Source organism: Rhinolophus sinicus, linkage group LG07 (assembly GCF_036562045.2).
Source record: "Rhinolophus sinicus isolate RSC01 linkage group LG07, ASM3656204v1, whole genome shotgun sequence".
Classification (NCBI taxonomy): domain Eukaryota; kingdom Metazoa; phylum Chordata; class Mammalia; order Chiroptera; family Rhinolophidae; genus Rhinolophus; species Rhinolophus sinicus.
The window spans coordinates 35,651,253-35,666,434 of NC_133757.1; the positions used below are offsets into that span (position 1 = coordinate 35,651,253).

Sequence of the window (15,182 nt, forward strand, 5' to 3'; positions counted from 1 at the left end):
GATATAAGACCCGGTATTATATTATAGTAAAATAAGACTGGATCTTATATTAATTTTTGCTCCAAAAGACACATTAGAGCTGACCATCTGGCTAGGTCTTATTTTTGGGGAAACACGGTTATGCAATATTTTTCTCTTGTTTATGCAAGGACGCATGTAGACACGGAAAGACAGGGATAAATAAAATTCTGTTTACGATATGAAGAACAGAAGAGCAAAGGGCTGAGAATTCTCTCTGTATTCAAATTGGTTGTTTTAGAAAAAGTATTCTTCCCAATCCTGATTGTTTGAGATAAAAGACAATTAAAATTATTTTATCATCAACTGAATTATAAAGTTAAGTTAAGCTGCATGCAGCCAGGGAAATATAAACATATTTCATATAGCTAGATAAATGGACAAATGGAGGGATCAATAGATGATAGATGACAGATAGATCGATCGATAGATAAATAAATAGATAGATATGAGCACATAAATTATGAATCTGGAAACAGACTCAATCATATTAAAAGGCATAATGCAACTTCATATTGACTATTCATCTTGATATATGTATGATATCATTTAGTATTTCTATGGTATAAGTGACATATTACATATGAACCCCTAGTATTTACATGATTACAATATTTTTTAAAATAAATGGATGTGCAGTATGTTAGGAAACACATTGTTCACTTTTCTTAAAACTTGGTTGTACATGACAGAAATGCATAAAAAGGAAAGGTAATTTTAAAATACACTCCTTTTCTTCACATTGTTCAAATATAAGAGTTTGCAGAGAAAGCTCTTCTTTTATTATCAAATCGAAATACTTACCATATAAATGGAAAAAATAGTTACTGATTTTTATTCCCCCTGACAGAATGAAAAATCATTTTCTTTAAATTGAAATTTATTTTGAAACAATTGTAGTGAGTAACAATGCATTTTAACTTAAATTTTATAATTCATATTCTTCATACATTAACACAATATTTGTTAAGGAAAAACAGGTGTTTGGATAAAGAAATTGGAAAAGCAGTGAGTGTGTTGATAATTTTCCAAACTACAGACAATGTTCAAGTCTTGCATTTATGTGCTTAACTTACCATAAATTTAAAGTAGATTGCAGTACAAAAATCAATCTAAAAAATAAAGGTTATTATAAAGGTGAACAAATGCAAAAAACGTGAGAGGAAACAATAGAACAAAGGAATCCATGTTATCATTTGAGAAGAGGGAAGAACTATCCATTAAAATAGAAGTCCTCAATATTATTTTGACCTTATCTCTCAGCCTTATCGCTGTGTTATTGCAGGCACCAATGGGCATCTGCCCTGAGAAGAGATTATTAGCACTTTCTGCCTGTGTAATTAATTAACTGAAGTGGTATATAACCCCCACTTATGGTATAAAGTGCAGAAAGTGAAGCAGAACAAGAGAAAAAACAAGGCTCATAAACTAAAAGAAAGAAAATGTCTACCCTCAAGAAACAATATTCATTTTTTTCTGCCTCCGTGATACCCAAATGTAATGAACAATATGTTAATAGTCGCTATCCTATACCATTTGGAAGAACAACTGGATAAATAACATGTTTTAACATCCTTGTTAAAAATGCGGTCTAATAACACGAACGGGATATCACATATAAAATTCAAGGCATACTTTTCCCCCCATAGATTTAAAAAGATGCTTTTGGCCAGTCTACAGTTACGATTCTATGACAACTCTCAGAGTCTGTAATTAATGAAAAAGAGAAGTCTAGACAGAGAAATTATAGCCTGTGATTTGACGGTCATTGAGTCACAAATTTTCCATATGTCATCTTGACTATTTTTTCATTCTTTTTCCCCTTACCCCTCATGTCCATGCGACCTTCTCTTGAAAACAACAGGTTTAACAATATTATAGCCATACAGTCATATAGCCCATTCTTATCTTAATCAGCCAAGATCTGCTGTTTCTTCTGATTGAAAGATGGCTGTGATTAAGAACAAAAGACTGCTATTCCTATGTAGGAAAAATAACCACTGATTTCTTTATAAACATTTACATAGAAAGATCATTATATGAAGTATTCTTAAGTTTAAACTTGGATAATTCCCCTGGGTTCCTCAATTTTAATCCTGAGTCAGAGTTTTATAGAATAGTGAAAGTCTTATCAAAATAACGATTCAACTGATCCAGATTTATGTAGTTAGCTGGTAATGTTTTTTCTGCCATGTATACTTTACCTCAAAATACACTGACCAAATACTTCATTTGGTCCATTTGTATCACTACTACTTATCTTTACACTATCTCCATTAATTTAGGGACAGATTAACTTTATGATTATTTTTACTGAAATGATCAACTTGAAATTGCTGAACTACGTCTGCTGAGTGATTCATAATATTTTGCATATTTATTTGTAAAAATTGAACTTTAAAATACTGTGACATCTCATATATCAGGGCATTAGTCTTCTGCCTAATTCCAATTTCTAGTAGTCTTCAGATCCTAATAGTGACCCCCAAAAGCTCCTCAGAATCACAAAGCTTTGATTTTTGAATTCACATACCTGATTCCTAACTCAGGTTTAATGCTTTTTCATAACAACAAGAAAAACAAACAAAGATAGAAACTTTCTCACCAAGAGATTAGAAGTAAACTGGAAGATGAATTTTAGAGAGAGGCACAATGACGGAATTCATTAAATATCACATTTAACTGATGTGAAATTGGAGAAAAGAGAAAAAAAATACATAAAGCTGTAAGCAACAGAATATCATGGGATACTAGTTGAGATAACTCTGGAACATCAGAAAAATATTTAATTATATTTAGTGATTTCTGATTCAGCAATTAGGAAAATATAAAATGCTTAATCTAACATCTATCCAAAATATTTTATCCTAGAAACAATTCCTTTGGTGCTTCAAGGAGCAGACCCTGGAGTTCAATGGTATAAATAATTATTATCCAAATTTAATATGCACATAAACTACCTTGGGATCTTGTGAGAGCGTGGATTCTTGTTTAGTAGACCTGAGAATGTGGGCAAGATTCTATATTTCTAACAAGCTCCCGATTAATGCTGATAGTTTTTTCTAGCAAGGTTTATACAGAATGAATTAATTTTCAATAAGGTCAGATAAATGAGATGTTACTGTATTTGATCTCAAATACTTTTTGAAATCTGCAGTGAAAATATACTACTGGTAAGTTGGTAAGTTTATGTTACATACAATTCATTCCCTTTAAAAATAATGAGATAGCATTGCAACAAACTATTCTTAAAATATGAAGTGTGACAGTGAAATAAGTAATAGTGCACTACTGAATCTTTCAACCATATAATAAGCATGCATGAGGGAATGTTATTGAAATATAAACTTGGTCAACACTGTGCAAATTTTTAGGTGAGTTGTAACTATATCGTACTAAGTTATATTCAATAGAATTCTGAATTCTCTTAAATTGTTTCATCCTTTTTCACATCTGGAGAGTATAGTTTGCAACAAACAAGGCAAATTTTGGAGATTTTTTTTTTTAAAGGATACATAGTTTTCATTTCTGTTAATGGAGAAATACTGTGCTTTGCTCAATGGTGGAAAAATGCAAGATGCATTATTTGATAAAAAATACCCAGCAAACATTTTCAGGTTCTATTCTTTATGCACATAAACACTATATATATTCAAATATTCAATAAATAAACTGGAGCTGGGGGAAGTGATCTACTATAATACATTTGAAGCTATGGATTTATAGTCTTTATAGGTATTTCACATATTACATAAATTCTTGATCCTGCCAGATTTCTTTATACCTAGCTTATAAAATATTCATGTCCAGTGACATTAATGTGAGACTTCTCTGGTCTTATTATATCTTGCTCATCAAAATTGTGATTCTGGGTGCATTATTGCCTATTTGACCCTTTCCTATCTCAGTAACATTTTGCTGAGGGTGAGCTTTCTCCAATGCTCCAGATAATGCTTTAACTTCAAATAGCTAAACTAAATTACCTAGCATGCTTGTTTGACATGGATAGAGTGTAGAGTGTGTGTATGCATGGTGGGTGGGACACCATGTAAAACTGTAAATGATATGTATAAAATATATGACTTCTAGTGTTCCTTAAAAGGTCAACATATACTTATGTAAGAACTTAAAAAAAAAGAAACATTTTATGTTGGACAAAAAGGAAAATAGGCTCATGATTCTAAATAGGCTCATGATTCAGAAGATTCCCACATTTACTATCACTTTGTAATTATTTCTTAAAAATCATGACAATATAAACAGTAATCGTATAAACCCATTACCTCTAAAATCTTCTAATATAATTTTCCCATTCTTTAATGAAAAGTAAAATTACATGTACCAGAAAAGTTCTGTGAAGCTAGAGATGAAGAAAAAACCATGTTAAAATCAACAAAATATAAGTGAGTACTTAGTAAATTATTTCTGTTTATTAAAATGGAAAAAAAAATTAAGAGCTAACAAAACCGCTAAATGTTTACATATGGTATTTGGTGAATTGAGACTCTGTCCTGAAAGATTTTCTGGGAAGAACAATTAATTGATAACAAATGTGAGTGCAAATCTGTCTGTTTCTAAACTTTAAAGCATATTGTTCAAAGTTTTAGCTTGTGTGCATGACATAAATCCCTTACATTGTTTTCTCAGTGACAATAAAAAGCACAGTTTATTAAAAACTTAAGTAAAAATCAAAATAACTTAAAAAAAAAATTGGTCACAGTTTTGTCATTGGTATATGGAGGTTGTTCCAGGGGCCCATCCAGAGCTCTTCCTCATCTGACTGCGTGTGGTCACTATGGAATTCCAAAGGTTCCTTGATGCTCTTACAGTCAACCATAGACTCCTGTTCAACTGTGCTTTTCAGCCTGTTCCCCAGTGGCTTCACTGACATACTGTCACTCCCCAATGGGCAAGGGGCAAACGTTACCAGAGTTGGTCTTGTGTTCATTTCCTCAGTAGAAAATGGCCCCTTCGATAATGTGTTCAGAGGGACATTCTCCTCATGTGTCACTGCCAACTTGTCTAGTTTCTTAAAGTGCCTTCCCAGTCGGACAGGGGATGTAACTTTTACGTTATCAGTGAGGCAGGCGCGGTGGGTTCTCACCACAGAACCATTCTGTGCAATGTATATATTGCCATTAACATTACCGTGGATATTAGGATTGTGAAGACGGTTTCTCTGACATTCAGGAGCACTGTCTTCTCCAGTTGAGCTAGTTTCATATTCACGATCAACAACTAATTTGATCATTCTTTTTCTTGCCCACTGTCAAAGTTAAAAAAAAATAAAAAAATTGATTATCAGAGGAATTAAGAGGGCAAAGATTATAATGCCTGTGAGATTAAAAACTTTTGCTAGAAAGCCATCAAAGGTAAATAATTCAAAAGAGGGAGAAGGAAACAGATTATTAACATGAGTTTCTTTTGCAATAAGGCTTCATTTGTTTTAGAGCTTAACTTCTGAAGAAAGTGTTGCTGAGTTAGGAAGAAGACATTTATTTCAGAAAGTACATTTATTCTTTTACATCAAATTGCTGCTCTACATGAAAAAAAAAAGAAATATATATATTATTTATATTTAAATAAGGATCTGATCCATTGTTTGACAGTTGCTATACGATTCCGGAAAGTTGAATTGGAAAAGAATGCACAGCGATAGTATATTCTGTTCATACTAGTGTTATACCTCTATTCCCAATGTTTTAAAGTAATTTTTAAACCCACATTATTCTAATTCCTAATTAATTCTTCATTGTTAACCATATGTTTTGCATAATTTAATGCATTTATTCCCTTGAAGTATCCTGGTTTTCTGGGTAATTTCATTAAAATACATGTTAACTTAAAAGAAAATATCTTCCCACCCAGCATAATTTATTTAGTATCACCCAATACTGAACACTAATTACTGTAAACTTTCCTTTTGCAAACAACTGGAATACAATGGACATTTTTACAAATTTATTTTTCTTTAACCAATCCACATTAGAAATGGTAGGGAGCAAAGATTAAATAATATGAGGTTACTCTCAAAATATTATTACATTTTCAGGTATGTGAATTACCAACACAATGCACTAAGTAAGCCATGTTTTTTTTTTTTTATTTTCAAACATATATATATATATATATATATATATATATATATATATATATATTATTATTATGTTTACTTACCCAGAAAAAACCTGTATAAATTTTACAATTTATTTTTATTTTCTAAATTCACTGTAACTCATAACCACAATGGAAATGAAATGGTAGTCAATTTCATCTTTTAATTTATTTTATTTAACCTCTAATATTTGAAAATGCCAGCTACAAACTTAATTGAACATGTTCATGATCTTTCTGATAATACCTTTGCCAGTTGAAATGTACATATATGCAAAAGTTGACTTTTAGAGACCTCATTTGTTGCAGTCTGTCCTAAGGAGTTATTTTTTTTAAAGGTGATATAAAAACAACTGTAAGTATTCATACAATCCATTCCAATAGGCAGGGCATCCTTGTAATTCATAATGCCACACAGCATTAACAGAAATCCCACTAGATGATATTAAATATTGATTAACCGATTGCATGTCTTCTGATTTAGTAATTAGGAAAGATGAGACAGTTTCACCCTAATACACTCTAACCTATACATCTATTTGGATAGCATATATATTCACTTTTCTGGCATATCTCTAATCTCAAATTAGATCAAAATCATGATCAATTTCCTCCCCTTCAAGGGTCATTTTAGAGAACACACAGAAGGCACTGCACACAAGAGCATTCATCACTGCAAAACTCCCACCTACTGTCATCTCTTTTAAAGTGCTGTGTTGTAACCTTCAGAGTCTGCTCCTGGAGGCTTCGTTTGGTTTGCATCCCTGCTTGTGTCTTGTTCTGGCACCTGAAAGCCCCATGGACCTCCAGACTGACTTTCACTAGTACTGGTTGATTCTGATTCTTCCTCACTTTCCACACCTCTTTCCACAGAAGCTGATTCTACGCTGCCCTCCTCAGTGATTTCTTGAGCTTCAAGGTCTGTTGATTCTTCCATCGGGGCCAGCTCACTCTCCTCTCCTTCTGGGTGCTCTTCTTCCCCCTTCAGTTCTTCTGGTTCTTCGCGTGGTTCCTTTTTCTTAGGTTGGACTTCCTCTTCAACAACGGGCCTTCTTCTTGCAAGAAAAATGTTTTTCCTTGCCTTTTCTCCTTCTGATTCTGTGGATTCTGATTCTGATTCTGGGGTAGAACTTTCCACCTCCTCAGAAGGTGTCTCTGACTCAGACTCTTCTGTCGTCTCAGACTCACTGAACTCAGATTCGGTTTCAGTGTACTCAGTGTAGTCACTTGAGGACTCCTCCTCTGATTCCACAGTGCTTTCTGAAGCTTCCTCTGGTTCCAGAGTTAGTTTCAAATAGTCTTTATCTTCTGCCTCAAGGCGTCTCTGCCACTCTTCACCCTCAAGGTCAATGATGCCTCTTCTATCAGCTAGTCTTCTAACTTTCTTAAAAATCATTGGGAATATCCTGGCCCTCTTCCATGTTGTGTATGTAGGTTCAGCTGCTGGTGGCTTTTCAATAATGACAACTACTTCTTGCTCCTCACTAGGCTCTCTAACTTTCTTTGCCTTTTCCTGAAAATCATGAAAATGCAATTGAAGTGTCAGCTGGGGGATGGTTATGTTGTGACCTTGTCCCACACAAGTTAAGCAGGAATGAATCTGTGAGGTAATAGCTTCATTCAAGTTATATAACTGGTTGCAGAAACAATCATGCAATTCTCTATTGTTTACCCCAACTTTATATCGACAGAAGATAACCAAGAAAAAGTAAATTATTTTATTTTGGCTTGTACTGTACAATACCAAATTCTAATGCTTTCTCTATTTTTTTTCCTATTCAAAATTTATTTTCCATCTTATGTCAAGGGAGGAAAAAAAATTGTTATTGCTTCCCTGTCCCATCCCTAGACTTTAAATATTTTTTTATGTATTTCTTTTAACAAAATTTTAAATAATGAGGTAATTATGATAGTTTATCTGAATAGCCTGTGAAATTTGACTATTTTCTTAATTTTGAACTGGGTAAAACTATAGCGACATTTATTTTTTTGTGTGTGGGATTTTTTTTTTTTGATAAATGTTCCAAGAACTATTTCAAGCAAAATTAAGAATTTGATATAAATGACTCATGCTAATTTAAACATAAATTATATTTCATTAAACATATTGGTGGTAATATTTTATTTTCCTCTGATAACTTTTCAGTTATGGAGACTATACTTTTTATGACTTTCAGTATGATAGACAATTTAAAAACAAAACTAAACATTGTTTTGCAAAATACTTTCTATATATATTATTATAATGTTATCTTTATGGGAAAAGATAAACATTGGGAATTTTGAAAATATAACTGTATTATGAATTTATTCCAGGTGTTTAAACATTTTATAGAAGGACATAAACTTACATAAAAATTAATTTCCTTCTATACACAGGGCAATAAAATGGTCCGCGTTATTAAATTTCTATGGAAAACATGGATTAAGTATATAGGATTTCTGATTTTTACAATATTGTTTAGTGTGCTACTCCAATAGGGTTAAAATTTATTCTTGGAATATTAACCTTATATAAGAAAATTATAGGAATTACCTCTTCCTCCTCAATTCCCTCCTCAGCTTCAGCAACCACCTCACCATATTCTTCAGCAGGTGGTAACAAGCGACGGCGACTTCCATATTGAGGCATTTCATACCTGTAATAGAAACTTACAACTTTAAATATATACATACATACATTTATTTATTTATTTATTTATTTATTTATTTATTTATTTATTTATTTATTTATTTATTTTTGCATATGGTCAGTGTAGACTCTACCATGACTGCTCTCTGTGTTCTTCTTTTTCTTCATCATTCAATCAACAGATATTTATATAGCATCTATTAGGCTGTTATAAACTATTTATAAAACCACAAGGTAAGTACTATAACCTGATGACCAATGATTTTTGCCATAATGGTACCCTGAAATAACAATAAAGAGAGTCAAGTTATTTCAGATTTATGTTTTGGGAAGACTAGAATGAAAAGAAAGGCATATTATTGCTTAATTGATTGAAGATTCTAGGACACAAAATAGGTTCGTTCTAAAAGTATAATAGCTTATTGAGAACATAAAATCTCTATGTTTATAGTCAAGACCTACTTTAAACATGGTATGTACTGGTCTATACATTTCTCTGCTTCATTTATTGAAAGCAGTTATCTTTTGTGTATAGAAGTGAATTTTGAAATGCTTATTACTAAATTCTAAAGTATGTTTTCTTCTCAGTTTCTCTTGGATAAAATCTTGAGGCTGACTGGTTAGATAAAAGGTTAAACATCTCATATGAACAATAAAGGTGAATTAAGGAATTGAGCAAATATGTTTGACTTTTATTTCCCATTTGAATAATTTTGAATAATTTTTACTGCAGTCTTAGAGTTGTAGTCAATATCAATACAGAACATCAAAACAGAACTCAATATGGAAAAATGGTTAAAACTCTACTGAAATTAAAACTAGATACGTTATTCATTTTCAAAGCTGAAACTGATGAAATGACATTTATAAAACAAATGCTAGTAATAATAATCATTTACTAATTCCTCATTATTTATACAATATTAAGATACTGGATAAAAAAATCTGAAGATGTACCCATGCTCATAACTGTAATAATCTTGTCCATATTCCTGGCCAGGGTCATTTCCAGACTCCATGGATAACTCCTATTGTTTAAAAAGAGAAATTGCATTTGAAAACAAATTCTTATCACATTTCAGATCACAGTCAGATTTCCAGACCTAGAATTCGATGACTCTCAAAATACTGCTGCCAAAATAATTTCAATTACAACTGTTAGTTATACATATTCAAATAGTTATTTTCTGGCTGTAACTATTTTAAACAAAATAAGGCTGTGTTATTAGAATTGAAGGGGTAAAAAAGGTAAATTTTTTTATAGTGGTAAATCTGTTAAAGATTGCATTTGAGCATATTGCTTGTTCTTAGCTAAGTTTTAAAACTATCAATAGGCGGTGAATATTTCATTCTATTTTAACGTATACTATTAACAGGTTTTAGCCTTGAGGAAAATTATAGCATTATCTTCAGCATTGTTTCATCTTCCTTCTAACAGTTTTCTAGTCCCCAGAGCACTTCCATTCATCAAAATTTATTCCTAAGAAAGATCTGATAATAAGCATTTATACATTAATAAAATTCCATTAATGTGAGCTATTTCCGAAGAATGTTTACATGTTAAAATATACGGATAATTCTGGATTTAATTCTGTTTTTTTTAAAAAAAGGGAATTTGTCAGAGCAGAGCCCTTTCAAGTTTTCCAGTTCTAAATTATAGACAACACTGATTTTTGTCAAACTCTACTCTTATAAAAAGATGTGTGTGTTTTTTTTCCCCTGAGATATACATATGAAGCTAGTTTTAAGTAATTATTAAATTCAATGTCATTACATTTCCTTGTTTAATTCTATTTTAATATTTATATAGGTCGAACTGAATTGTTAATTAAATCAATTTTTCAATGAAGAAAAAAGGAAGAAAAATCATAGATATCAACAGGAAAATGGGTTGGTACTTATTTCTAAAATCATGTATTATTTATGAGAATTAATTCTGCTGATCCAAGTATAATATACAGTCAGGAAAAAAATGTTCTCTGAGAGCACAAATATATCATTAGGAGAGCATGAAAATTCATGGCTTGTATGACCCTAAATTGTGCTTTGTTTGGCAAAGATCATTTTTTTAAAAAAATTGATTTTGATGCCAACATTCTAATCAAAAAATACTATAAAAAAATCTGGATTTGATTTCTCTTGAAAAATAAAAATATGGCAACACTGGGCTCATATTTTCACGTCATGAATTTAGTTAGATTGCTTACAGCAATCATGTTCTCTCCTGCTTACTACTATGCACTCAACTTCACTGTTTTACACCTATATCCATAGTTGCAATAGGATCTCCCATCTGCTCATTTTAATTTTTTTACATCTAAATTTTTCCATTCACTTGCATTACGTCATTTAAGTTTGCAGTCCCTCTACTCTACTAATGTACTATCCCATGATTTTGCAATTTACAAAGTTTTTGTAAATCAACTGTAACGGAATCCACTTTTGATGTTAAAACTACTTCAGTTGACCCTTCAGAATAGCTAAGATTATAAAGAAAGAAAAAGATCATTGATACCATGTTCTGGCAGTGACACTAGCACTATAACTCTCATACACTTCCGGAAAGATTATAAATTAGTAAAACCCTTTGGGAAATGTTTGGCAATAATACCAACATCAAATATATGCATATCCCATTTCACAGAAATCCAATATAGTTCAGTTTATAAACCCAACATAAACATGTACAATTATGTACCATGATACAGTATTCATAACAGCCCAAAACTGGAACCAATGCAAAAGTCCATAATGTAAACACATTACAACATCACACAACAACAGAAATGAATCTCCCAAACAAGAAATGATGAGCAAAAGAAGTCAGGTACAAATGAAACATTATTCAATTTATAGAAACTTCAATATGTGTTAGAAGACAGGTGAAAAGCTTTCAATCAGCAATTAACCTCAGATAAACCTCATTGGCTATAATACTGCCACTACACAATCAATGCCTACATTTAGAAAAAAGGAAATACTGCCATATATGACTACATGGATGTAACATGGAAGGCATTATGCTAAGTGAAATAAGTCAGACAGAGACAGATGTTTCATGGTATCACTTATATGCGGAATCTAAACAAATATTTAAATAAAAAGTCAAGAAACAGAGAGTAGAAAAGTAATTATTAATGGCTGGGGGTGTGGAGAGGTTGGTAAAAGGTTAAAAACTTGCTGCAAGATAAATAAGATTTGGGGTTCTAATGTAAATATTTGATAACATTGTATTGTATAATTGAGATTAGCTAAGAGAATAGAACTAAAATATTCTCACACATAATAAAAGGTAAATTTGTGAGGTGATAGACGTGTTAATTAACTAGATGAGGGGACTCTGCACGATGTACAGATGTAGCACATCACCATAATTTACACACAAAATATCTTAGTTTTCTTTGTCAATTATACCTCAATAAAGCTGAAATTCAATGTGTGTGTGTGTGTGTGTGTGTGTGTGTGTGTGTTTGTGCATACATCATTAAAATATTTATCTTAAAAATAAAGAAGTGGTTAGGGAAACGAGAAATTGTATGTGAGTATTGATACGGATGACATTTCTGTAGAGCTAGCAGGGCATGTGCATTCTGTAAATATTATCTAGGTATACAATATGATTTGTATACTTTTATGCTGTGGTTTTATTTCAACAAAAAAATGTTCACTATGGGAAGGGGGTGGGAGGGTAGGAAATGAGGTCGGGAAAGACCAGTAAGAAATGAGAATGAAGTTAAAGTCTACATTTAAGTTATTCAAACTGAATACATACATTATATACAGATTGGTAGGCTTAGGCTTTTGTGGCATCTAAAACCCAACGTAATTTTACCAATATAAATGAAGCAAAGAGGTCTCAGAACTAATACTTTTAAATGGCTTAGTCGATACATGTTTAATATCATACATAAGGAGACTGAGAAAAGTATTGAAACCCAAATGCCCATTAATGGAAGAATGAATACAGAAAATGTGGCATATACATACAATGGAATACTATGTAATCTTAAAAAAGAAGGCATTACTGCCATATTCAACAACATGGATTAACCTTGGGGATATTAAGTTACATGAAAAAAGCCAGTAATAGAAAGGTCGGGGCAGTATGATTCCACTTATACGAAGTATCTAAATAGTCAAACTCATAGAAGCAGACAGTGGAATGATAGTTGCCACAATGGCGGGGAGAGGAGGAAATGGGAATTTCTGTTCAACAGGTATAAAGTTTCAATTAGGCAAGATGAAGAAGTTCTGGAGATCTGCTGTACAATACACTGTGCTTATAGCTAACAGAAACATTGTGTTATACACTTAAAATTTGTTAAGAGGTAAGATCTCATGTTAGATGTCCTTACAGCAATTAAAAATGGTTCTGAAGTTGAGTTTTAATAACTTTTAGCAATGATAGAAAATAAACATTTATGGAAAGAATGCAACTGAGTGGATTTCAGATTTTAAAAGTTAGAATCAAATAATTTTCTTTACAGATAATTTTCTTGTTTTTCCTAAAGGGAAAATAAAACTCAGCTCTTGCTAGCTACAATATATATCTGGCACCCGATGACTTTAAAAAAATAAAACAAATAAATAAAAGGACAGACGCAACCAGTCACTGTGTAGTCTGAGTTAGAAAGGAGAGATAGACACTAGTAGAAAGAAATGATCTGAAGGGTCCTTCTTGGATTCTTATGCAACCCATTACTGAAGAATGGACCATCAGCTCTTCAGAAAAAACAAACAAGCAAACAGGCAAAAATGCAGGAAGAAAGGAACTGGTGACCATTGACATTCCTGATTTGGCTTGAATAGACAGTGAAACACTCCACACAAGAGGCCCTGTTGCCTTTAGTGCTAGATAGGTGAGTCCCGAGTTTGGAAAATCATGCTAAGTTGCATACTAAAAAGTGATTTTGTAGGCAGATAAAACACAAAGTTGTTTTTAAAATTCATTTTTTGCTGAGAGAAGAGAGTTTCACACAGAGAAGACATAGTATTAACTTAGTATCTTATTAACCAAAAAATAAATATTTACACTGATGTAAACAAAAAGAACAATAACTACCATTTACTGAATTTCTTCTTACTATGATCCAGTAGCTGAGCTGGGAGCTTATGTGTTCAATATTATTGCTAACATTTTATAAAAGATGAAATTAATGCCCAGGAAAGTGCATATCTCGACTACCATGTTGCATCCAGTAATTGGCATTTGGATTTTAACTCTGAGTTATCTAATTCAGTAATCTATGGAGATGTCTCATGGAAATTTTTGTGAAAAATTTATAAAAGTGGAATATTCCTTGCCAGTCAACCTCCAAATTTGGGAAGGAAGTTTTAACCACAAAATGCTTCTTTTTAGATAAGTGAAGATTGTTTTGTTAAGAAAATGAAATAATGTTTTTAAGTGGAGCTTATAAAATACTAAATTTGCCAAAGGAAATATTTTTACATAACATTACTTTAAAAAAATTGCAGCATTAAAACATAACAAATATAAATGATATGAATTTATTATATAGCTGTGGTTGTCTTTTTCTCATTGCAGAAAAAAAAGTCATAGGCATTTTGAAATAGACATGTGGCCAAAGGCAGTATTTTGAATTACATGAAATAATTTAAAGACTGTTAATCATAACCTAATTTCTACCTTTTGTTATTCAGCACAGATGTCTGCAATTTTTTTAGCATTCTTTTTCAACCTTTGCAAACTAATCAAAATCTTATCTCAGGAACAGTTCTGATTCATTTATATAAGAGACTGATCAAGTTTATGCATTACTTCACTGAATGATAGCTTGCTTTTAATAGGACCAACATTTTTATCTGTCTAATTCTCAGAGGATGAAGCCAAAAAATTGGAATTTCAGCCACCAGTAAGAAGTGGTAAGGTGATTTGTTCATTTGTTTATTTATTTTATTTTAAAACAACCTTTTCTCACTCGCCAAATTATGCCAGGAGGGCAGCTACCCACTCTGCCTACATATAAGATGGACATTACAGTCACATAAAGTACAGTGAAAACCCAGGGAGGTTGAAAAGAGAAAGGAAATTGATACCTCTGGTTTAAGAAGAGAAGGCCTCAGCAGTTGTTCTTGCTGTCAAAGGAAATTAAAATAGAAAAAAGAAAAAAAAAGATTTAGAAAATAATTCAGAGGGAAAAGGTAGATTATGATTGAAAAGAGAGAAAAAAAGGTTACAGTTTAAAACTGGTTACCTTGGGATTATCTGCCATTATTCATGTGATAGCTACCAATAGCATTAAATAATATTTCGACTATTTATGTTGGAACATAAATTTATAAAGAATTAATTTATTTTAATTTCATCATTGTTTTAATTAACATCAAGGTTAACGTTAATAAATGAAAATCTATAAAGAATGTTCTTGGTTTGAGCTTCATATTACAGAGTCATTAT

At 31.8% G+C, this 15,182-nt stretch overlaps 1 protein-coding gene across 1 annotated transcript in view; it reads right to left on the reverse strand.

Annotated features, from left to right (window-relative positions):
* Positions 1-880: 880 nt before the first annotated feature.
* The window catches only part of PCDH15 (protocadherin related 15), a 1,312,736-nt gene continuing 1,298,434 nt past the window's right edge, over positions 881-15,182 (reverse strand). Inside the window, exons 37-40 of the mRNA XM_074339439.1 lie at positions 14,822-14,860; positions 9,722-9,792; positions 8,669-8,771; positions 881-5,284 (exon numbers count right to left, since the gene is read on the reverse strand). Of these exons, the coding sequence (XP_074195540.1) occupies positions 4,733-5,284; positions 8,669-8,771; positions 9,722-9,792; positions 14,822-14,860 (765 nt within the window). The 3' untranslated portion in view covers positions 881-4,732. The remainder of the gene's footprint in view (positions 5,285-8,668; positions 8,772-9,721; positions 9,793-14,821; positions 14,861-15,182) is intronic.